The 23,151-nt window shown below is 46.3% G+C and overlaps 1 protein-coding gene across 2 annotated transcripts in view; it reads left to right on the forward strand.

Annotated features, from left to right (window-relative positions):
- The window catches only part of STAB2 (stabilin 2), a 174,570-nt gene extending 154,063 nt beyond the window's left edge, over window positions 1–20,507 (forward strand). For both annotated transcript variants that reach the window (XM_069581064.1, XM_069581065.1), the window contains 10 exons: window positions 126–267; window positions 4,736–4,869; window positions 7,445–7,610; window positions 7,756–7,862; window positions 10,005–10,124; window positions 10,897–11,037; window positions 14,681–14,779; window positions 15,587–15,715; window positions 16,638–16,754; window positions 20,003–20,507. In XM_069581064.1, the coding sequence (XP_069437165.1) occupies window positions 126–267; window positions 4,736–4,869; window positions 7,445–7,610; window positions 7,756–7,862; window positions 10,005–10,124; window positions 10,897–11,037; window positions 14,681–14,779; window positions 15,587–15,715; window positions 16,638–16,754; window positions 20,003–20,053 (1,206 nt within the window). In that variant the 3' untranslated portion in view covers window positions 20,054–20,507. The remainder of the gene's footprint in view (window positions 1–125; window positions 268–4,735; window positions 4,870–7,444; window positions 7,611–7,755; window positions 7,863–10,004; window positions 10,125–10,896; window positions 11,038–14,680; window positions 14,780–15,586; window positions 15,716–16,637; window positions 16,755–20,002) is intronic.
- The last annotated feature ends 2,644 nt before the right edge of the window (window positions 20,508–23,151 follow it).

The raw sequence follows: 23,151 nt of genomic DNA on the forward strand, positions 1-23,151 counted from the left end.
TGGACAGGAGGGGCATGTTGCTCATCCATCTGAGCATCTCCTATGCTGGTTGGTAGCCCGTGGAGCACATGGGATTCTGGGGGCCCAGAGAAGAGGCTTTTTCATCTTTCCTGCTCTCCCCCTAGGGCAAGCACAAATGTGAATGTAAAAGTCATTACGTGGGAGACGGGCTGGACTGTGAGCCAGAGCAGCTACCCCTCGACCGCTGCCTGCAGGACAACGGGCAGTGCCATGCCAATGCCGACTGTGCCGACCTCCACTTTCAAGGTCAGAGTCATCTTGACCCAAAGCGCATGATCTTCAGGGTTGGGGAAAGAAGCTCTGTAGGAGCAAAAGGGAAAAGTCTTAAACTGGGACCAAACAGCCCATGCATTGCCCAGGAAGTAGTGGGCTTCTGCAGTCCAGGGGTAGAGTATGCTCAGAACTGGACTGTGAGTGTTAGAACCAAGAGGGAGCTCGCAGGTCAGCTACTATACTCATTCTTCCCTGGTTGCTTAGCAACCCTTGCCACTGTGGATTGGAGTTGAATCTGAGGAGCATAGTTTAAGATATTAAGTAACAAAGAGATAGTGCCTGCCACAAGCAGAGCAGCAGTTTCTTAGAAGCTGTTTTAATAATAGCACATCAATCAGCATATATGCATTCACTTCCATGAATGATTTGAATGGCTTATCATAAACCCACAGGTAGAATCACGCTAAGAATTATAACACACAATAAAAAGCCAGGTAGCACTGCAGAGATGTGGGTGGTGGGGCATCTTGACCCCTGATGGAGAAAAGCCATCCAGGACCCACTAGTGGGGTTCTGAGCCCGGGGCAAGGAGTGACTGCAGTGGTCCAGAAAGCGATTGAGAGCACCGTGCATTGTGGCCAATCAGGATTTGCTGTTTGTTTTCTAGACATGGTAATGTTAGTGGCGCAGCTTTCTGACATCTCAATAATAACTGTTGACTTAACACCTGCTATGTACTGGCTTGGTCTGTTTGGGCTTGCAGTAAAGCCCAGGTGGCATACAAACAACAGAAATTTATTTCTCAGCTCTGGAGGCTGGAAACCTGAGATCAGGGTACCTGTATGGTGGGGTTCTGCTGAGGATTGTCTTCCAGGTTGCAGACTACTGACTTCTCCTAGTGTCTGCAGAAGCAGAAGGAAGAGGGAGCTCTCTGGGGTCCCTTTTATAAGGGCTCTCTGCCCACTCATTGTGGTTCCAACCTCCTTACCTAATAATCTCCCCAAGGCCCCACCTTCTAACATCATTGTTAGCAAATCAGGTCTCACTGCTCACCACTTACAAAATCAATATTCACAAACGCAGGTAGAAAGGAAAGGCACCAGCAATCTGGGGAGGTGGTGGACTCAGTGTCCCCTTCCCCAAACCAACTTCCAAAGATTCTGCTCGGCCATGAAAGCTTTTAAAGGGAAACAGGGATGTAATCTCAGTTAATCATTGCGATGAGGGGGGACAGAGTTGTCACTATGCCCCACTGTGTGCAGGTCGACTTCTTATGATTTTTCTTTAGATGCTCTCTTGTACACACAGTCGGTTCATGAAATGACTGAAGGGGAAGCGAGGGAAGAGATCTGGTCATCTGTTAATTACTTATTCTTCATTTCTACTTCTTCAATCTACAGAAGAAACCAACACATTAGGCAAGGTATTATGTGATCAAAAGATTTGAAAGCTGGACTAGGGTTGGAGGTGGGTAGAACATGGGGATGTTGGGTTTAAGGTTAATGACAAGATAAGGGGACCTCCCGCAGAGAGCTCTGCCTGCCAAAAGCTGCTTGCTTACATGAGACAAATTGCTGTCATCTGTCTTACTACTTTTCTTTCCCCAGTTTTATTAATCTTAAAAAGGCCTCAACTACATTGGGAACATCCTTAAAAAAAGAGACAGTGTCATATATTGTCATATATCCTATGTATTTCTCCTGCTTATATACCCTCTATTTCATCCCCCAAATGAGTTGGAGGTGTCTTAGGACTTAATACATATTATGGACTAAATGTTTGTGTTCCTCACAAATTCGTGTGTTGAAATTCTAACCCTCAGTGTTATGATATAAGCAGGAAACAGCTCCCTGGGGGCTACAGTGGAGGCTTAAAAGATGCTTGAGCTGATTAAGCAGAGAGGAGCTGGCAAGGCATTTCTGCTGAGAGGACTCGTGGACAGCAGAGAATTATCAAGGGTAGTTGGAAAGGATAAGGCAACGAGGAGGTATGGTGTATTATCAAGCCTGTAACCCCAAGGTAACAGGGTCTCTGCTGGGAAGAGGAATGATACCAGGGAGAGAAGGGCACTCTGTAGACATGGAGAGTGAAGAAAAGGAAAGGATCCACCATAATGTAAGGTTTCCGTCTCGAGAGGCCAATTCAATGGTGGTATTAAAGCAATCTGGGAGAAGGGGACCCAAGAACTTGGAAAGCTTGGTTGGGGACATTCTATGTTCAAGGTGATTGTGGATCTTCCAAGTTCTATCACAAGGTGATGGTAGGACTTCAAAGCAGAGATTCTGTAGGCAGTTGCTATGTAGGATGGGGTCAAGAATGATCAGCTGGAATAAGAGATGTTGATTCATGAGTCATTTGCCAGGAGGAATGTAGAATTAAGAGATACTTGGGTTTTTTCTTTAGAGCACAGTTCATTTAGCCAGTCCTGCTTGTTCCCACAGCTCACAGAATCTATTCATTGCCTAGAGCATCACCCATCTTCTCCCGGGGGCTTCACCCTTCTACTTTATTATGAATGCCAAGAAAATTATGGTAGTGATACTAAGTGACCAAGAGTCACATTTGGATCCACCTTCTGTTGTAGCTGAGTGGTTACCCTTAGCAAGACAAGACGACATTGGGATAATGGCCCAGCCGTCCTGGTGGGCAGGTCGCAGAGTCATCCCACACTCAGGGGGACATGCCTAGTCTCACGTAGTTCAGAGGAGGGCAAACCAGCATAGCCTTCGAGGCAACCAGTTTGGCAATGTGTACAGAAAGCAATGCAATAATTCATGCCAAGACTCATAGCACCATTTCAAGGGACACATCCTATAGGAATAATCTAAGAATTGAATAAAGTTAACCTGGTGGCTCAGACAGTAAAGAATCTGCCTGCAGTGCAGGAAACCTGGATTTGAACCCTGGGTCAGGAAGATCCCCTGGAGAAGGGAATGACAACCCACTTCAGTATTCTTGCCAGGAGAATTCCATGGATAGAGGAGCCTGGCACGCTACAGTCCATGGGGTCACAAGAAGTCAGACACTACTGAGCAACTAACACTTTCACTTCACACCACCCCAGCATTACCTAACATCACAAAAAATGAGAAATAACAAATTAGTAAATGATGATCGAATATACTGTTATATCCTCTCAAAGATACAATTAAGAATTGTGTTGTCATGGCGAGGATACGAGGCTAAACACCTATCCATTCCTCCCCAAGCTGTTCTTTTGGTGAGTGTTTATGTTCCAGATCTGGCTGACAATATTATATGGCCTGTGGAATGAATATACTATTGGCTATTGTCACAGAAGAAAATCTTGTGCATTTCCTGTTGGTAAAGAATCTGCTGTCAATGTAGGAGACCCCAGTTCAATTCCTGGGTTGGGAAGATCTGCTGGAGAAAGGATAGGCTACCCACTCCAGTATTCTTGGGCTTCCCTTGTGGCTCAGATAATAAAGAATCTGCCTGCAGTGCGGGAGACCTGGGTTCAGTCCCTGGGTTGGGAAGATCCCCAGGAGAAGGGAAAGGCTACCCACTCCAGTATTCTGGCCTGGAGAATTCCATGGACTGTATAGTCCATGGGGTGACAAAAAATCAGACATAACTAAGTGACTTTCACTTTCACTGGTTTGGACTCCACACTTCCCCTGCAGGGGGCATAGGTTTGATCCCTAGTCAGGGAACTAAGATCCCACAGGCAGAGCAGCCAAAAAGAATAAAGAAAACCTTAATCTTAGCTCTTTTGGAGGGTAGAATGTACCCTCTTAGTGGCATCTGATAATAAACTTGACAATATAAAAATGTGACTTGGTTCTTGATCTATTTCTGATCTCTGCATTAATTGGTTTAAAAGAGACATCATATATTTTAAAGGTATGAATATTTTCTATTATCTAAGGGGAAAATGGCTAGAAAACTTTTTTAAAGGCATAATGGCAATCAGAAAATACATGGGTTCCTTGGCAGAAATTCATTTTAATGTATTTTTTTTCATGGCTGTGAAGTTCGCAAAAAGTGTTCAACTAAAAGTATCAAGGTAAAATCATGTTGTCAGAGAAAATGTATAATATTGGGAAAGAATCCTCAGAAAGAATGTTATAAGAAAGACTTCTAAAAACTATACATGCAGCACACTGCCGTATTTGTGACATATATGACCCTCGAATAGAAAAAAGACTGAAAGAGTGAAATTACATCAAAATTAAAAGTTACAAACATAAAAATTCTGGACGGAAGTACATCAAAATGTCAGCCATGGAGTAATGATTATTTCCAGAGAGCAGGAAGGTGGGTGATTTTCATTTCTTTTCTGTCTGGCCCACATTTCCACCTTGAACACATGCTACTTGCATAGTTAGAAAAGAAATAAGTATTTTAAATGACATCTCAAAGGAAAGTGGCATCCCAAGAAACCCTGGGATGTGGCCAGCATCCCACTTTGAGAATCTCTGCTGGGAGAACTGCCAGCCGAGGTGTGGGGCTGAACAATTCCTCTCCTCCCCCTTTCTAGATACCACCGTCGGAGTGTTCCATCTACGCTCCCCGCTCGGCCAGTACAAGCTGACCTTTGACAAAGCCAGAGAGGCCTGTGCTCAGGAAGCTGCAACCATGGCAACCTACAACCAGCTCTCCTATGCCCAGAAGGTGGGTTGCCAGTCTGTGGGTGCCATGCAGGCAGGGTCTTCTGGGTGTCACGGTGGGGTTGTTGCTTCCTCTTAACACAGGAGGCTTTGGCCGTTGCCTTCCTGGAGGGGGGAGTTCAGGGAGCTCCCAAGCATGTCCGCTGGGGGTCTGTCACGTGTCAGCACAGAGTGGGTGCTTCACTGACATTATTGTCCATTCTTACAACATCCCTGGAGGTAGATGTTCCTACTGCCATCTTACAGATAGGGAAACTGAGGTTCGGAAAGGTAACGTGCCCAACATCACCCAACCAAGAAGTGGCAGATCCAGGACTCAACATACTGAAAGGTGGTTGTTGAATCACGACGCCGGGATTCTTGGCCCCCAGAGCAGAAGAATTCAATCCGGGGCCAGAGACAAGGCTTGATCTCTCAGAGCTTTTGTGTAATAAAGTTTTATTAAAGTATAAAGGAGATAGAGAAAGCTTCTGACATAGGCATCAGAAGGGGGCAGAAAGAGTACCCCCTTGCTAGTGTTAACAATGGAGTTATATACTCTCCAGTAAATCAAAAGAATGTCAGGAGGTTGTAAAGACCTCACCAGACCTACTCCCATAATTTACATTTTAAGATAACAGAATTAGCCAGAAGGTTTAATCCAGAGACTGTTCTCAGGCAGAATACATTGTTGTTATATAATCCTTGTAAAGAGCAGGTCTACTCCCATAATTTACAGAATTAGCCAGAAAGTTTAATCCAGAGACTGTCCTTAGGCATAATACATTGTTGTTATATAATCCTAAGGAATGTAGAGAAGGAAAAAAAGTTTTCCTTCCTCCTTGAGAATTCCAGACCCCTCTCTCCTTGGGAACCCCTAGACTTCTTATCAACCTGCCTAGGAAATGACTCTCTCAATACCCCGACTCCACAAGTCTGCTCCCGATCATGACATTCAACCACCGAGGCAGAGGCACTGACTGGAAGTGTGCACCTCACGGCTGGAAACCAGAAGGAGATCAGTTACCCACAAGCCTAGGGAGCCCCTGAGCCCAAAGGCAGCCAAGTGTCTCTGGACTAGCCCAGGTTCTCTATGCCTGGGGGCATTGCAAAGGGCGTACAGAGAAATTGCCCCAGCTGTCAGCCAGGTAGGAAATGAAGCTCTGGCCAAGGTAACTCTCTCAGCCTCTAACATCAGAAGCCCAGCCCATTTGGAAAGGAGCAGCCTACTAGTGAGTGCTCACAAGATCACTGCCCATCCTCGTGATTTTACTGCCCTTCCTCCAACCTCCATCATGACCAGATCTTCAGACCTGACATTTCTTTACAAGGAACAAAGCCCTTGATGCCAGGATCCAGCATCTTGGAGGGTCAGAAATTCTTGTTTCTCCTTTTTGCTTGAGCTTCCAAGGTGGCTCAGCAATAAGAATCCGCCTGCCAGTGCAGGAGCTACAGGAGACTTGGGTTCAATCCCTGGGTTAGGAAGATCCTCTGGAGGAGGAAATGGCAACCTGCTCCAATATTCTTGCTGGGATAATCCCATGGACAGAGGAGCCTGACAGGCTACAGTCCATGGGGTTGCAAAGAGTCGGACACTACTGAGCAACTGAGCATGTGTACGCCTGCCTGCTTGTTTGTTGTGTGACCTCAATCAAGGCACTGAAACCCCAGTCCCACCTGGCATGTTTATAAAGGCTTAAAGGTAATAAGCCACCCAAGGGCTTCCCTTGTGACTCAGCTGGTAAAGAATCCACCTACAATGTGGGAGACCTGGGTTCAGTACCTGGGTTGGGAAGATCCTAGGGAGAATGGAAAAGCTATGCACTCCAGTATTCTGGCCTAGAGAATTCCATGGACTGTATAGTCCACAAAGTCGCAAAGAGTTGGACACAGCTGAGCAACTTTCACTTCACTTCACTTCAGAGGTAATAAGACAGAGTGACTGACACACATGGGAACTCAGGTTTTAAGATTAAGAGCTCTGGAGTAGAGTGCCTGGGTTTGAATCTCAGCTCTGCTACTTGCTGGCTCTATGACTTGGAGCAAGTTACTTAACCCCTTTTGCCTCTGTTTTCTCAATTATAGAGACTTTTTTTTTAAGGTTCTATCTCAAAGGGTTGATGTAAGTGATAAAGGTTTTAGCACATGAAAAGTGCTTGCAAAAGGACCTGACCTGGAATAAGCTCTCAGTAAGTGTTATGATGGTGATGCTGGCAATGATGGTTCATGATGAGGATGATGATGGTGAGGATAGCGATGGTGATCAATAGGAGTCCCATTGACCCGTAAGCAGAGGAATTTGCACCTAGGGGTAACTAATTGTAAATCCCTTTTCAAGAGCAGAGGGAAGGAAAATGGGTATGAAGGACTTGAGCACTTACAGGGAAGAGAAGGCACCACTTTCATCCATCCAGTGGCTCAATCAACAAAAATGTAATGAACACCTGTGTTTCAGGCACAGGGGTACAGTAGGCAAAATGAGCCATAACTCCTGACTCCATGGAGTTTGCGGTCTGATGGGGGAGTCAGCCATTAGCCACAGAACTCCACGACAGATATGAAATCTCAGCTGACCAACATCCACATCTTTCTCTCTACAGGCCAAGTACCACCTCTGCTCAGCAGGTTGGCTAGACAGTGGGCGAGTAGCCTACCCCACATCCTATGCCTCCCAGAACTGCGGCTCTGGTGTCGTCGGGATAGTGGACTACGGACCAAGAAACAACAAGAGCGAGATGTGGGATGTCTTCTGCTACCGGATGAAAGGTAATGGCCCCAACCTCGCTTCAGATTCCAGGCCATGCAGCTGCTAAGCCATCCTCAACTGGGCTGGCCAACCTCCCAGCGTGAGATGGGGTAGCCAAGACGCCTGCCTCACCAGTGTGAGACTCTATGTGTTTCTGCCTTCCAGATGTGAACTGCACCTGCAAGGTGGGCTACGTGGGAGATGGCTTCTCATGCAGTGGAAATCTGTTGCAGGTCTTAATGTCCTTCCCCTCACTCACAAACTTCCTAAAGGTCTGTACCACATCTGTTTGCTTTCACCTTGGGGTGGAGGGGTAAACTCAAAGCAGATATGAGAGAGTCTAGTCCTTGAGAGAAGGCGGAGGCTCACAGGTCCATCTAGTCCAACAAAGGTCCATGTAGTCAAAGCTATGGTTTTTCCAGTAGTCATGTATGGATGTGAGAGTTGGTCTATAAAGAAAGCTGAGCACCAAAGAATTGATGCTTTTGAACTGTGGTGTTGGAGGATACTCTTGAGAGTCTCTTGGACTGCAAGGAGATCCAACCAGTCCATCCTAAAAGAAATCAGTCCTGAATATTCATTGGAAGGGCTGATGCTGAACCTGAAACTCCAATACTTTGGCCACCTGATGTGAAGAACTGACTCATTGGAAAAGACCCTAATGCTGGGACAGGTGGAGAAGGAAATGGCAACCCACTCCAGTGTTCTTGCCTGGAGAATCCCAGGGACAGGGGAGCCTGGTGAGCTGCAGTCCATGAGGTCGCACAGAGTCAGACACGACTGAAGCGACTTAGCAGCAGCAGCAGCAGCTGGGACAGATTGAAGGCAGGAGGAGAAGGGGATGACAGAGGATGAGATGGTTGGATGGCATCACTGACTCCATGCACATGAGTATATGGAAGCTCCAGGAGTTGGTGATGGACAGGAAAGCCTGGTGTGCTGCAGTCCATGGGGTCACAAAGAGTCAAACACAACTGAGCAACTGAACTGAACTTATCAAAGAACTGAGCTTTGATATTAATAACAGCAATAATAACAATAGTTAACATTTCCTGTGCATTTTCTTCACACAAGGCATTTTCTGAGGCCTTTCAGGTTACTTTTCACTTGCTTCACAAAACATAAGCTCCATAAGGGAAATTATTTTCTCTGCCTTGTGGCTAGCATATAGTAGGTGCTCAGTAATACTTGTTAGATAGAATAAATCCTTATGCAACCTTATGAAGTCACTTTTGCCATTAATCCCATTTTGCAGAGAAAGAAACTGAGGCTTAGCAAGGTCAAGGACACAGCCAACGAGAGGGGATGGAGCATAAGTACAGGGCTTGTAGGAACAGGGCAGAAGCTAGACCAAGGACCCCAAAATAGTGAGTCTTTGTCCACAGACCAAAGGTATCCACTTAACTAACCTAAAAACTCAGGGTTACTGTAAATGTTCTAAAGATGAACACCCAAACCAATGTTTGTGCTGTGTAGGGGTGTGGCTTGTGACAGCATTTCAGAGAAAAAACTTTGTAGAACAAAACCCACTGGCTGTGTGCCCTTCAGCAAATTCTCAGCTTCTCTGGGCAGCAGCAGGGGCTCTCTGTACGATGACAGTGCTGAACTGGGTAGTGAGATTTCTTAAAATCTGTTCAGTGAATATTTATTGAGTACTTAACAATGTGCTTGAGATATATCAGTGAACAAAACAGACAAGAAACAGAATAAAGAGAATAGTATTGAATGCTAGAAGGTGATCTAGACTGTGGGGTGGGGAGGGAACCCACAGGGTTCCCATGTTGCCTAGAGTGATGAGAAGGCCTTAGTGAGAAGGTAAGATGTAAACAAAGCATGGACAGAAGAGAGGACGTTAGCCATGCAGATTTCAAGGAAGAATATTCCAGGCGTAAGGAACAGCCAGGCAAAGGATGAAAGGCAGGACGTTGCTGAGCAAGCCTGAGGAACATCAAGGAGGCCAGTGTGGCTGGGGCAGGGTGAGCAAGAGGACAGCTGGGTGCAGGGTCAGAGGAGCAAGAGGACAGCTGCGTGCAGGGTCAGAGGAGCAAGAGTCCAGGTGGTTTGGGCCTCGTGGGCACTGTAAGGACTTTGGCTTTTCCTCTGGGTGAAGCGGGCGCCTTGCAAATTTTTGGCAAAGAGAGACTCCAGAATTCACTTAAGATTTCAAAGCCTATACAAGCTGCCTTGCCGAGAATGGCCTGTGATCTGGCTGTGTCTTAGGACCATAGGATTTATCGAGGAAAGGAAAAATCCTCCTAATATTTTCCCAAGGGGCACTCAGAAAAATGAGCAGATGAGTGGCAGCCTGAGCTGGGGTAATCATCAGGAGTACTCCCAAAGGGGTGATGCCACCCTCTCTAGCCAGTCCCTGAACACCACGCTGACTCTTCTAACCACCTCCTTCCTATCCCCAGGAAGTGCTGGCGTATTCCAACAGCTCAGCCAGAGGCCGGGCATTCCTGAAACACCTGACTGACCTGTCAATCCGAAGCACCCTCTTTGTGCCCCAGAACAGTGGGCTCGGGGAAAATGAGGTGAGCTGGATTCCTGGTATCTGTGCTTCTAGACAGTATCAGTTATCACCTCAACGATGCAATGTCACAAATGACCCCACGATGCAGTAGCTACATTAATGTGGCTCACACAGCTGCAGATCAGCTGGCAGTTCTCCTGGGCTTGGCCAGGCATGCTTACGTGTCTGAGCTGGGCTGGCCATCAGCTGATCTAGCCTGGCCTGTCTGGGACTCTGCTCCACAGGGCTCTCAGGCTTCAGCAGGTTATCTCAGGCATGTTCTTCTGGCAGAAAACGCCAGCACCTTCTAAGACCCTGTCTGGTCTCATTTGCTAACATACCACACACCCAAAAAGTCACATGGCTGAGCCCAAAGCCAGAGTGGGAGGCCCTCAGAGTTATATGGCAAAGGGCAAAGATACAGGGAGGGGTGAAGAACTGGGGCCAGGGATGCAACTGATCTACCACACCGACCTCCTTCATGTCATGGCACACACAGGAACTGGCAGCGTTTATTAAGCCCGCCCACAGGCTCTGCCAGCCCCGAGCCCTCATCCCACTGAGGGCTGAGATAATCAATACCTCTGCTCACTTGTTACCAACTCAAGACCCACTCCTCCCAGGACATCACTGGGAAGCTTTGCTTAGACCATTAAAATGACTTTCAAAGTGGAGGCAGAAAAGCCAAGGCCTTCAGAAGTGATTTTTTTTTTTCTGTGTCATCCTTATCATGAAAATGGAAAAATATTGCTTGACTTTTAAAGACCATTCTTATGTCTCTCCTCTCCTCTCAGACCCTGTCTGGGCGGGACATAGAGCACCACCTCTCCAACATCAGCATCTTTTTTTACAATGACCTTGTCAATGGTACCATCCTACACACGAGGCTGGGAAGCCAGCTGCTCATCACCTCCAGCCAGGACCAGCGCCAACTGGTATGAAAAGTTTTCTGGGCTTATTTGGAGAAATGGAGATAATAAATGCAAAGTTTCTAGCATATAGTAGGTGCTTAAGAGATGGCAATGCTTATAATGTGAAAGAAAACTCTAAAGCTGCAGTAAGATGGTACCGGCTGAAGACCAGAACACACCATACTGACGGTCAGGCAGCCCCTACCCCTTGAGAACTAAGCCCCTGGTGACCACCAGCCCCTGAAGCTGATAATGAGGATCTGTAAATGAAACCATTCTAGAGCTGTCTGATTCTCCGCCTTTATTTCTGTCAGATTGTCAGCCAATCCCAGGTGTTAACATGTGAGCCCTGAAGTCAAGTGACCCTAGTATGTCTGCCACCCACTAGCTCTAGGACTTTCGGTAACTTGTCTGAACTTCTCTGGGTCCCAGTTTCCTCATCTGAAAGACAGGGATGTTGGTGATGTGTTGATGATGGCAATAGCAGTGATGATGCTTATGATGGTAACAGTGATATTATTTTGATAATGGTGGTTTTGATTATTTCGATGACGATGGTGGGGATGATGGTGGTTGTGATATTAGAAGTGGTGATCATGGTGGTGGTAACATGACCATGATGTTCAAATCATAGGCTTTTAAAGTATTCTTTCAACTGAAGTCTAGTTGATTTACATGTTGTACTAGTTTTAGGAGCACAGCAAGAAGATTCAGTTTTTTATAGATATATTCAGGTATATATGTATTTTCAGATTCTTTTCCTATATAAGTTATTACAAAATATTGACCCTCAGACCAATTGGTGGCTCAGACAATAGCACAGAGAACTATATATTTCCTGTGAGAAGGAACCTTGAAGAAGGGAATGGCTACCCACTCTAGTATTTTTGCCTGGTGAATTCCATGGACAGAGAAGCCTGGCAGGCTACAGTCTATAGGGTCGCAAAGAGTCGGACACGATTAACACTTTTTTCACATTATGTATGTCAATCCTTTACTCATAATTTATCCCTCCTCCCACCTTTACATTTTGTTGACCATTCAGATCAGTTCAGTCGCTCAGTCGTGTCCAGCTCTTTGCAACCCCATGAACCACAGCATTCCAGGCTTCCCTGTCCATCACCAACTGCTGGAGTCTACCCATATCCATGTCCATTGAGTCAGTGAGGCCATCCAACCATCTCATCCTCTGTCGTCCCCTTCTCCTCCTGCCCTCAATCTTTCCCAACATCAGAATCTTTTCAAATGAGTCAGCTCTACACATCAGGTGGCCAGAGTATTGGAGTTTCAGCTTCAACATCAGTCCTTCCAATGAACACCCAGGACTGATCTCCTTTAGGATGGACTGATTGGATCTCCTTGCAGTCCAAGGGACTCTCAAGAGTCTTCTCCAACACCACAGTTCAAAAGCATCAATTCTTCAGTGTTCAGCTTTCTTTATAGTCCAACTCTCACATCCATACATGACCACTGGAAAAACCATAGCCTTGACTAGACAGACCTTTGTTGACAAAGTAATGTCTCTGCTTTTTAATATGCTGTCTAATTTTAACCATAAATTTACAGAAATAGCCTATGAGCCTATTTCTGTTTTGGAGACAATTTCGTCTTTTTCTTTTAGATTCCATATATGATACATTCAGAATTTACCTTTCTGACTTATTCAGTAAGGTAATCTAGGTCCATCCATGTTGCTGCTGCTGCTAAGTCACTTCAGTCGTGTCCAACTCTGTGTAATCCCATAGACGGCAGCCCACCAGGCTCCGCCGTCCCTGGGATTCTCCAGGCAAGAACGCTGGAGTAGGTTGCCATTTCCTTCTCCAGTGTATTAAAGTGAAAAGTGAAAGCAAAGTTGCTCAGTTGTGTCAGACTCTTCACAACCCCATGGACTGCAGCCCACCAGGCTCCTCCATCCATGTTGCTGCAAATGGCATTATTTCATTCTTTCTATGGCTGAGTAATATTCCATTGTATATGTGTACCATATCTTCTTTATTCATTCATCTGTTGATACTCATTTAAGTTGCTTCCAAGTCTTGACTCCTGTAATAGTGCTACCATAAACATCAGGGTGCATGTATCATTTTGAATTATGGTTTTCTCTAGCAATTTGCCCAAGAGTGGGATTGCAAGATCATGTGGTTGCTCTAATTTTAGTATTTTGAGGAAACTCCATACTGTTCTCCGTAGTTGTTGCACCAATTTATATTCCCACCAGCACTGTAGGAGGGTTCCCTTTTTTGCACACCCTCTCCAGCATTAATAATTATTTGTAGACTTTTTGATGATGGCCATTCTCACTGGTGTGAAGTGGTAATTAATTGTGGTTTTGTCAGATCATACGCTTTTATGGAGATTCAGTGATTCAGGGATTTTGATGTGATAATGGTATCTGACATATTCAGTTCAGTTCAGTCGCTCAGTCATGTCTGACTCTTTGTGACCCCATGAATCGCAGCACACCAGGCCTCCCTGTCCATCACCAACTCCCAGAGTTCACTCAGACTCATGTCCATTGAGTCCGTGATGCCATCCAGCCATCTCATCCTCTGTCGTCCCCTTTTCCTCCTGCCCCCAATCCCTCACAGCATCGGTCTTTTCCAATGAGTCAACTCTTTGCATGAGATGGCCAAAGTACTGGAGCTTCAGCTTTATGTAGCAAGGGCTAAATGTATATTTTTTATAAACACTGTACATTTTAAATTTTTATTTAGTTATTTTTGGCTGCACTGGGTCTTCATTGCTGCACATGGGCTTCTCATTGCAATGGCTTCTCGTTGCAGAGCATGGGCTCTGGGGCACACAGGCTTCAGCAATCATGGTGTATGGGCTCAGTAGTTGTGGCCTAGGGCACGGGTTCAGCAATTGTGGCACATGGGTTCAGTTGCTCCAAGGCATGTGGGATCTTCCTGGGCCAGGGATCAAACCAGTGTCCCCTGCACTGGAAGGTGAATGGACTTCTAATCATTGGACCACCAGGGAATGAATGAATATGCATTCATTCACCACCTAATGAATATTTTTAATACTTAGCTAATAAATGATCTTTATTATTGAAGATCAGTAATTTAGACCAGTACTTCTCAAACTTTAACAGGCATGTAAATCACTTATGAGTTTGTTAAAATGCATATTGTAATTCAGCAGTTGGGTTGTGGGGCCCCAGGTTCTGCATTTCTGATCAACTCCTGGGTGTCTGCCCACACCACAAGCCAGTGGATCACACTTTGATTAGCAAGGAATTAGCTCACTTAACATCCCTTTCTTGTGTGGTGTGATGTTCACAGCAGTGGGTCTGGAGTTAAGGCATGGGGTTTGCCACCTACTACCTATGTGATCTTGGTGTGTATGGTCACGAACTATGTGATCACACCATTTTCCTTCTAACCCCTCATCTGTTAAGCAAGCAGGCTGGATAGAATGACCTCCTGGGTTCTCTGCATCCCAGAACAGTTTGTTGGCACAAGAACTACTAATGTGTTGTGTTCTGGGCTGTCCAGAGGGCGAGCACAAGCCCCATACTGCTTGTCGGTGAGGATGGGCCTGAAACCCAGGCTCTAGGACCTCAGGGAAACTGGACAACTTTCCTCCATGGAAGGGCTTCCCACATGGAAAGAAAGAATCAGATGGTCAGAGATCTCCGATAGCCCTCTTCTCACTTCCCTAGACCAGGTTCGTCGATGGAAGAGCCATTCTGCAGTGGGACATCTTTGCCTCCAATGGGATTATTCATGTCATTTCCAAGCCTTTAAAAGCTCCCTCAGGGGTGAGTACCCAGAGTTCCTGGTAAGAAGGAGCCTCGATGTCCATTCCCCAAGTAGCAAGCTACTCCTGGAAGCCCTGTCCACCTCATCCATGGCAGCTGGCGTCAGGGATGCCCAGCCCCCATCCAGTGTGTTAGTGACATAACACCCGTCACCACCAATATTTGCTGAATGGAAAGGGCAGGGTGTGCCAGTGGAGAAACCCCTGGAAGAGGAGTGAAAATCCTGAGCCCCTCCACTTTGTAACCATGTGAACTCAAACAAGCCCCAGAAACATCATCAAGCCCCATATTTTCTTATCTGCAAAATGGAGGTCAAAATTCCTTCTTCCTTACAAAGAGTTAATGTAAAATAATAAAGACAGTCCCTGGCATATGCTTTATAAGTGTTGATCAGCTGGCTGTGGTTAGTTGGCGGTGATGTTAGTTTTCTAACTTTGTTCTAAAGTTATGAAGCGCCAAAACCAGGCTGGCTTCAAAGCCCATCTCTACCACTCATGGGCTGTGTGACACTGGACAAGTGCTTACCCTCTCTGTGTCTCCATTCTCCCATGTAAAAATGGAAACGGTAGAAACTGTTCTCATCTCTTTGTGTTATTATACATTTAAATGGATTATTTTATGTAAGGGGGCTTAGAACAGACCCTGCAAGTAGTAAGGGCTAGATACATATTGACAGCTTTATCATTATTTTTATCCCAGCCGGCACAAGATGCCTCAGGCGAGCCAGAATGGGGTGGGCTCCAGGAAGCACGCCTCTTTGGGGAGGTCACCAGTTCTGATACCAGCCGCTGCCCTTTCTTTTTCTAGACGTCAGGCCACACCGGCCTGGGAACAGGAGTGTTCTTTGCCATCATCCTGGTCATCGGAGCCATTGCTTTGGCAGCATACTCCTACTTTCGACTAAACCGGAGGACGATTGGCTTCCAGCATTTTGAGGTGAGACAGAGAAAAACAGGACCATGGGGATGGGGGTTCACTCTGAATCCCAGCCCCGGCTCTGGGCTACTCCAGCAGACTGGCTGCTTCAGAGAGCTCGCTGAGTGCTTGGCACGTTTCCTGTCTCCTGGACGGGGCCTCTGCCCTGAAGAGATCAGCAGTGGCAGCTCCAGGGCCCTCTACCTAGCTGAGTCAGAGGATGGAGGAGGGTGAAGGGCAGCCAGTAGCCCTTCATGCCACAGGTGTGGCTTGGAGCCAAATTCACCAGGGCCCAGGAGGCCACTCACCTTGGAGGAATCAGAAGACAAGCTTCAAAGCTGAGTCTAAGGGTGGGGGTGGGGACACGGTAGGGGGCCTGCGCAGCCAGAGGCCTCAGGTCACAGCCAGTGAAACACACTGGCCCTATTTGAATGGCTGAGCCCACATCCAGGAGCTCACCATGGGAGACCCTGTGGGCCAGATACGGCTGCAGCCGTAGGTCAATTCCTTCTGGCAGATAACCTGTACAAGCATTGTATACATCACATTTAGCAAAAGTGCCATGCTGCACGCTTCCTTTCATATTAAGTTCAAGGACAGGCAAAACCATTCCAGGTGATGGGAGTCAGAAAAGCAGTTACCATGGGCAGGACCAGATATCGGCAGGCAGGGGGTGTAAGGGCACCTCCTTGAGGATGGAGATGCCCTGTGTGCTGATTTGGGTGCTGGTCACACATGGGTGAACATATTTAAGAAGTCATTGAACTGAACACTTAAGATTGGTGCATGATATTACATCTAAGTCAGATCTCAATAAAAGGACAACAGAAAAGTTCCCAGAGGTGGAGGTGGGGGCGGGGCTTACCTTAGCTTCCGACTTGGCTGCAACACCCCACCTTGGGGACTTTGTGGTGCTCAGCCCTGTGCTTGTCTGTCCGAGCAGTCTGAAGAGGACATTGATGTCGCAGCTCTTGGCAAGCAGCAGCCTGAGAATATCTCGAACCCCATGTACGAGAGCACAACTTCAGCAACCCCAGAACCTTCCTACGACCCCTTCACAGTGAGTTTGTCTTTTCATCTAAAACAGGTTCAGCTGGGAGGCAGCGAGGGGTTCAGGCTGGGGTGGCAGGCAAGGCAATGATGTCTTTCAGCAGACCTGTGGAGAGCACTGTGCCAAGAAATCTCACTTCTAGGACACGTCTCCAGGCTACAAGCCTAGAAGCAAGTTGGGTGAAGCCCTGTGGTGGTTCTGTGTTCTGAGCTCTCCTGGGCGGATTGTGGATTGCAGAGGCATCCATCGGTTAGATCTAGAAAAGAACTAGGGGTTGCACAACCCCAACCTTGTGCCCAGGTGCGAGGTGACAAGGAGAAGAAATCTTGGGCTGAATTCTGCCACTACCACTGACGAGGCACAAAGGAAGCCCTAAAACTGCTTCAACATTTACAGTTGTTCGGGATTCTTCTGCCTATTGTCAGAGCTGCTTCTTACTTTAGGAGCTACGTCTCTTTGATGAGTTTTTTTTTTTTTATCTAGGGGCATGGGTTCTGCTCTGGTCTTCCAAGAAAGGGCCACTTGTTTCTAGAATTAGTGACCCTTGAGCTTGGATGGTGCCGCCACTGACCTCAGCACCATGGCAGGGAACCCATTCACATCAAATGTGCGAGACACACTCTGCCTATGTTACCAGGTCTGGACTGAGAAGCTAAGAGTGAGATAAAAGAAAACATATTGGTCTTTACCCCAGAGCTCATTAACTCCTCTGATTTTCTAAGTGGTAAGAGTACTAGGGACATTCTTTGTTCTGAGATTCTGGGTTGGCTCCCGTGTGCTTTCTGGATGGGGGCTGGTCACCAGAAAGACCAAATCGTGATTCGAAGGCTGGGATTTTTCAGTTCCACTCTTCACTCTCCAGAGGGAGAGAAAGCCTAGAAATGTAGCTGATAGTCGATGTGAAGAAGTCTCCATAAAAACTCCCCCTCTTTTTAAAAATGTGTATCTATTATAGATTTGTTTGTAGTTACCGTGAGGTTTTGTTAGAGCAGTGCATATATAAACAAGATTATCTTAAGTTGCTGGTCTTTTAATTTCAAATACATTTCCAACATCCTACATTTATGCTCTCCTCTTCTCATGACTGCTGGTTTTTATATCACTTCTGTGTGATATCCATCCTTTACTGGATGTTTGCCTTTACCAGTGAGCTTTTCTAGTCATGATTTTGTTTCTAGTTGTGGCCTTGTCCACTTAAGAGTAGTTCCTTTAGCATTTGTTACAAAGGTGGTCTGGTGGTGCTGAATTCTTGGCTTTTGCTTGTCTGCAAAGCTTTTGATTTCTCTGTTAAATCTGAATGAAAGCCTTACTTGTAATTTTGGTGTTTTCGTAAGAGGTGAGCTCACATCCTTCTATTCCATCATCATCCATAAATCCCAATGGTAGGGGGTTCAGAGAGCTTCCAGGGTGGTGAACATATCCACACTGGGAGGGTGATGCACCTGAAGTCCATGGAGCAGTGGTTATACTGAATTTTTAGAAGTTGGCACTGAAACATTATTCTGTTGTACCATTTTAAGCTTATAGAATGCAACACTTGTTATTTTTCTAGTGAACCAAATGCAACTATCCCATGGTTCTCAGTGCCTGTGGTAGTAGATTTAATATATTTGCAATACTGAAAAATAATCAGATCATAAATCCTATTGCTTTTTAATCAAACCCATGTAAAGGTTTCTAGTCCAAATTGCAAGGGCAAGTTCAGTTAAGCTGCATTTATTAACAGTCGATTTCTGTAAGCCTTGTGATATGGAAATTAATCTCATTTTAAAAGCAAGGGGGAAAATTACACATTCTGTTCAGGGCTCTCCATGGCCTCTCAGCTGTCTGGCCTCTTCTTGGGGCCCCATGAGCACTGTCCATGGAATACTCACCTGAGGCAGGTGAGAGTATCCTAAGAGACAGGACTCAGTTCAACCTTCCTAATCAGACCAGGTGGCAAAAATGTTCCAGTTACAGGAATCCTAAGCTGAGGGCACCAGCCCCAAATCTGCTTTATTCTCATGCCTTTTATGTTGGAGGAGCAGGTGTTGCCTCCTTGGAGCCTGGAGCCAATCCACACATTGTGAGCATCCATTATGTGAACGGACAGAGCTGAGGTCTGATCAGAGCCACAGACAGCAGGAGGTTCAGGAGGCTGCCTCTGGACTGTTGCTTCTGATCAGACCCAGTTCAGGCTGAACTGTCAACCGGAAAGGATTTTTTTTTTGTAATCAGAGTAACAGCCATGTTTTGTGGGGTGGTTTTATTTTCCTTAGAGTAATATCTAACTTAATTCACACACCTCCCTGTCAGGTAAATATTATTAGGCCCCTTAATAGATGAGAAAAACACTACAGAGGTGAAATGACTTGTTCAGGGCCACATACCTTCAAACAGCCGAGACCGTACCCATGTTCAGGCCACGAGCCACAGGACAGCAGCGTGAAGCCACCCTCGCTCTCACCGGATGTGTTCACAAGAGACTGCAGGAAAAATAGTGTTTTTAGGCTGAAAGGGAGGAAAACGTTCTCCTTGACCCTCTGATGATTCATGGCTGGGCCTGAAAAGTAAACTGGTAAAGACAGACTCACAGAAGAGCATATATATTTTATTGAACATTTATGTGTACGTGGGAGCCTTCATGAGAAAATGAAGACCCAAAGAAGGGACTGGAACAGGAAGCCTTTGCACCTAGAGGTAGTAAATGGTGAAGAAGTCACTAGGAAGATAAGGGTTAGTGAACAAGGTTTGTTTGTACAGGTTTCTTGGCCCCCAGCTCCCCAGAAGTGATGCCTCTTCTTTCCTCTAAAGAAAATTTCATGAGAGAATTTCATTACCCATTTCAGGGGAAAAGGGTAGGGGGCAGAGTTAGTCAGAGTGACCTTCCTGCTTCTGTCATTTAAAAGAATTCCTGCAGTTTGACATTTAACAAGCCAAGTTACTGTATTGGGGGTAGCATGTCCTAAGGGCTTTCCCCAGGGCTTCAGTGGTAAAGAATTCACCTGCCAGTACAGGAGATACAGGTTCAATCCCTGGGTCGGGAAGATCCCCTGGAGAAGGAAATGGCAACCCACTCCAGTATTCTTGCTTAGAAAATCGCATGGACAAAGTAGCCTGGTGGGCTAGTCCATGGGGTCACAAGAGAGTTGGACATGACTTAGCAACTAAACAACCAGTGTGTCCTAAACCTGCCAAGGCCACAGACCAGTAGCCAATATTATGCTCAACCTGGAAGGATGCACCTTCTGCCTGGTTCACAGACTTCTCTTTTCCAGGACCCTGGCGACCAGCAGCTGGACAGCAGTGACCCCCTGGGGGCGCTATGAGGGCTGGACCTGCCCCATCCAGACATCACTGCTGCCACCTGGGTCCCCAGAGCCACCTCAGAAAGGCCATCAACTGTGAATCCTCAGCCCCAGTTGACTGTGGGAAATGTAAGCTCCTTTAACATTTCAAATTCTGGAGCACTCAAACAGTACCTCATCTCTTCAGTTGATCCAGGGGATATTCTGTTTCTATGGGTGAGAGCCTATGTTAAGCCCACCCACCACCCAGGGGACTGCTCCCTCCCTGACCCTCTGCTATCTTCCCCAACCTTCAGTAGCACCTTTTACCTTTTGCCCAGCACTCTAGTGACCTTATTTCCCTGTTAGACTGTAAGCTTCCGAAGGCAGAGACCTTCCTCATTCATCTTTGTACCCTGGCACCCAGCACAGTGTGTGGCATGTGAAATGTGCTCAATTATTGGTTACAGAACAGAAATAAAGTCAGTGGAACAAATCCAGTGTCTGGGGAAACAAATCGACCACTTGCCATCAGTTCAGTTCAGTCGCTCAGTCATGTCCGACTCTTTGCGACCCCGTGAATTGCAGCATGCCAGGCCTCCCTGTCTATCACCACCGCCTGGAGTTCACTCAAACTCACGTCCATCGAGTCAGTGATGCCATCCAGCCATCTCATCCTCTGTCGTCCCCTTCTCCTCCTGCCTCCAATCCCTCCCAGCATCAGAGTCTTTTCCAATGAGTCAACTCTTCGCATGAGGTGGCCAAAGTACTGGAGTTTCAGCTTTAGCATCATTCCTTCCAAAGAACACCCAGGACCGATCTCCTTTAGAATGGACTGGTTGGATCTCCTTGCAGTCCAAGGGACTCTCAAGAGTCTTCTCCAACACCACAGTTCAAAAGCATCAATTCTTTTTTCAGCTTTCTTCACAGTCCAACTCTCACATCCATACATAACTACTGGAAAAACCATAGCCTTGACTAGACGGACCTTTGTTGGCAAAGTAATGTCTGCTTTTGAATATGCTATCTAGGTTGGTCATAACTTTCCTTCCAAGGAGTAAGCGTCTTTTAATTTCATGGCTGCAATCACCATCTGCAGTGATTTTGGAGCCCCAAAAAATAAAGTCTGACACTGTTTCCCCATCTATTTCCCATGAAGTGATGGGGTCAAACTCTGAAGGTAAAATCAACTCATTAGGGCTCATTAGGGCTGTTAGTTAGCCAACATCTGCATTAAGAGTGCTTCTTTCTTAATTCTGTTTGGTTTGCTTGTTTGTGTGAAGAAGACATAGTAATCACAAGGAGATACCACTTCACACCCACGAGGATGGCCATCCTTAAAAGACAGACAATAACCAGTATCCACAAGGGCGTGGAGAAACTGGATCCCTTCTACTTTGTTGGTGGGAATGTAAAATTGTGCCCCTACTGTGGAAAACATTCCAGCAGTTCCTCGAAAAGTTAAACATAGAATTACCACGTGATCCAGAAATTCCACTCCTGGGTACAGACCCAAGAGAAATGAACACATGTCCATACAACAACTTATAGAGGTAGCATTATTAGTATTATTCATAATAGCCAAAACATGGAAACAAACCAAATGTCTACTGACTTACGAATGAATAACCAAACTGCATCTTGCCACACAATGAAATAGCATTCCACCCCAAAACAGAACTAAGTACTAATACACGCGACACCATGGATGAACCTTGAAAACATGATGCTCAGTGAAAGAAGTCAGACACAAAAGACCACATACCGTATGATTCCATTTATATGAAACGTCCAGAATTGGGCCAGTTCTTGTCCATGCAGGACTCTGTGCAAGGCTGGATGTCCACCAGACCCTCAAAAGGCCCAAAGTGGCCTCTCCATCACTGTAACAACCAAGTGCCTCCAGCCCACCCACCACCCTTTTGCAAGCTACCCCAGGGGTAGCACTAGCCAGGCTCGGGAATCCCCTCTGGGAAATCGAGATGGGAATGGCTGGGATGAATAGATCTCAGAACCTCCTCCATCAGCCTCACGGCCCAAACAGCTTTGTTCCAAATCATCAGGGTTTTTGCTGAGCCAAGTCCAAAGTTCAGAAGCCCCTGGAGTCTCAGAAGCTTCCTCACAACTCCAGGAAAGGGAATAAATGCCCATTTCAGGCAGAGACACGATCTACCACCTCCTCTTGGACAATGTGCCGTGACGGGGCAATGCCGGCACTCCAGGAACTCGCTTCCCAAGGGGACCGTGAGATGGATTCACTAGTGAGTCCAACTCCACCATCAAGGGGACAGAAAGGCATATGATTAAGAGGAAAAACAGCAGGCACCCGAGAGAGGAGTGAAGGAGATGAAGGTCCTGGCACAATGAGAGGTCAAGGATATTAAGTTTAAACACATTCAAACAGTTTAAAAAGGCTCTTCAAAATATAAGTATATCCAAAACCCAGCAGTGAACTGACTTCACAACATGCGCTCCTAATTCAGTATTAGTATTTGCTTCCCTTAAAACACTGCTTCCAATTTTCCATTCTCCTCGTACTTTGCAGACAAACAGGTGGATCACTGTCTTCTCCTTGTTCTCAAGGAGGGAACTGTCTGTGAGAGACAGAAATTCTAGGTGGGTCAACTGCTGCCCACCTAAGGCCAAATTCACACCCATTTTCCTTCTGTGGCTTCACTACATGGTCTTCAAGCTCTGAGAACAGGCAAGTGTGCTTTCCTGAGGGTGGGGAGACCAGGGTAATGAGGAAGGAACTATCAACCTTTTGCCCCTTTTCTCAGGGATATTCTTTTTTGGGTACATTAGAATGTGATGCCTTGGCAACGAACAGAGATCATTCTGTCATTTTTGAGATTGCATCCAAGTACTGCATTTTGGACTCTCTTGTTGATCATGATGGCTACTCCATTTCTTCTGAGGGATTCCTGCCCACAGTAGTAGATATAATGGTCATCTGGGTTAAATTCACCCATTCCAGTCCATTTTAGTTCGCTGATTCCTAGAATGTTGACGTTCACCTTTGCCATCTCTTAATTTCTTTGGAAGGAATGATATGCTAAAGCTGAAACTCCAGTACTTTGGCCACCTCATGAGAAGAGTTGACTCATTGGAAGAGACTCTGATGCTGGGAGGGATTGGGG

The sequence above is a fragment of the Ovis canadensis genome, chromosome 3 (assembly GCF_042477335.2).
Source record: "Ovis canadensis isolate MfBH-ARS-UI-01 breed Bighorn chromosome 3, ARS-UI_OviCan_v2, whole genome shotgun sequence".
Taxonomy (NCBI): domain Eukaryota; kingdom Metazoa; phylum Chordata; class Mammalia; order Artiodactyla; family Bovidae; genus Ovis; species Ovis canadensis.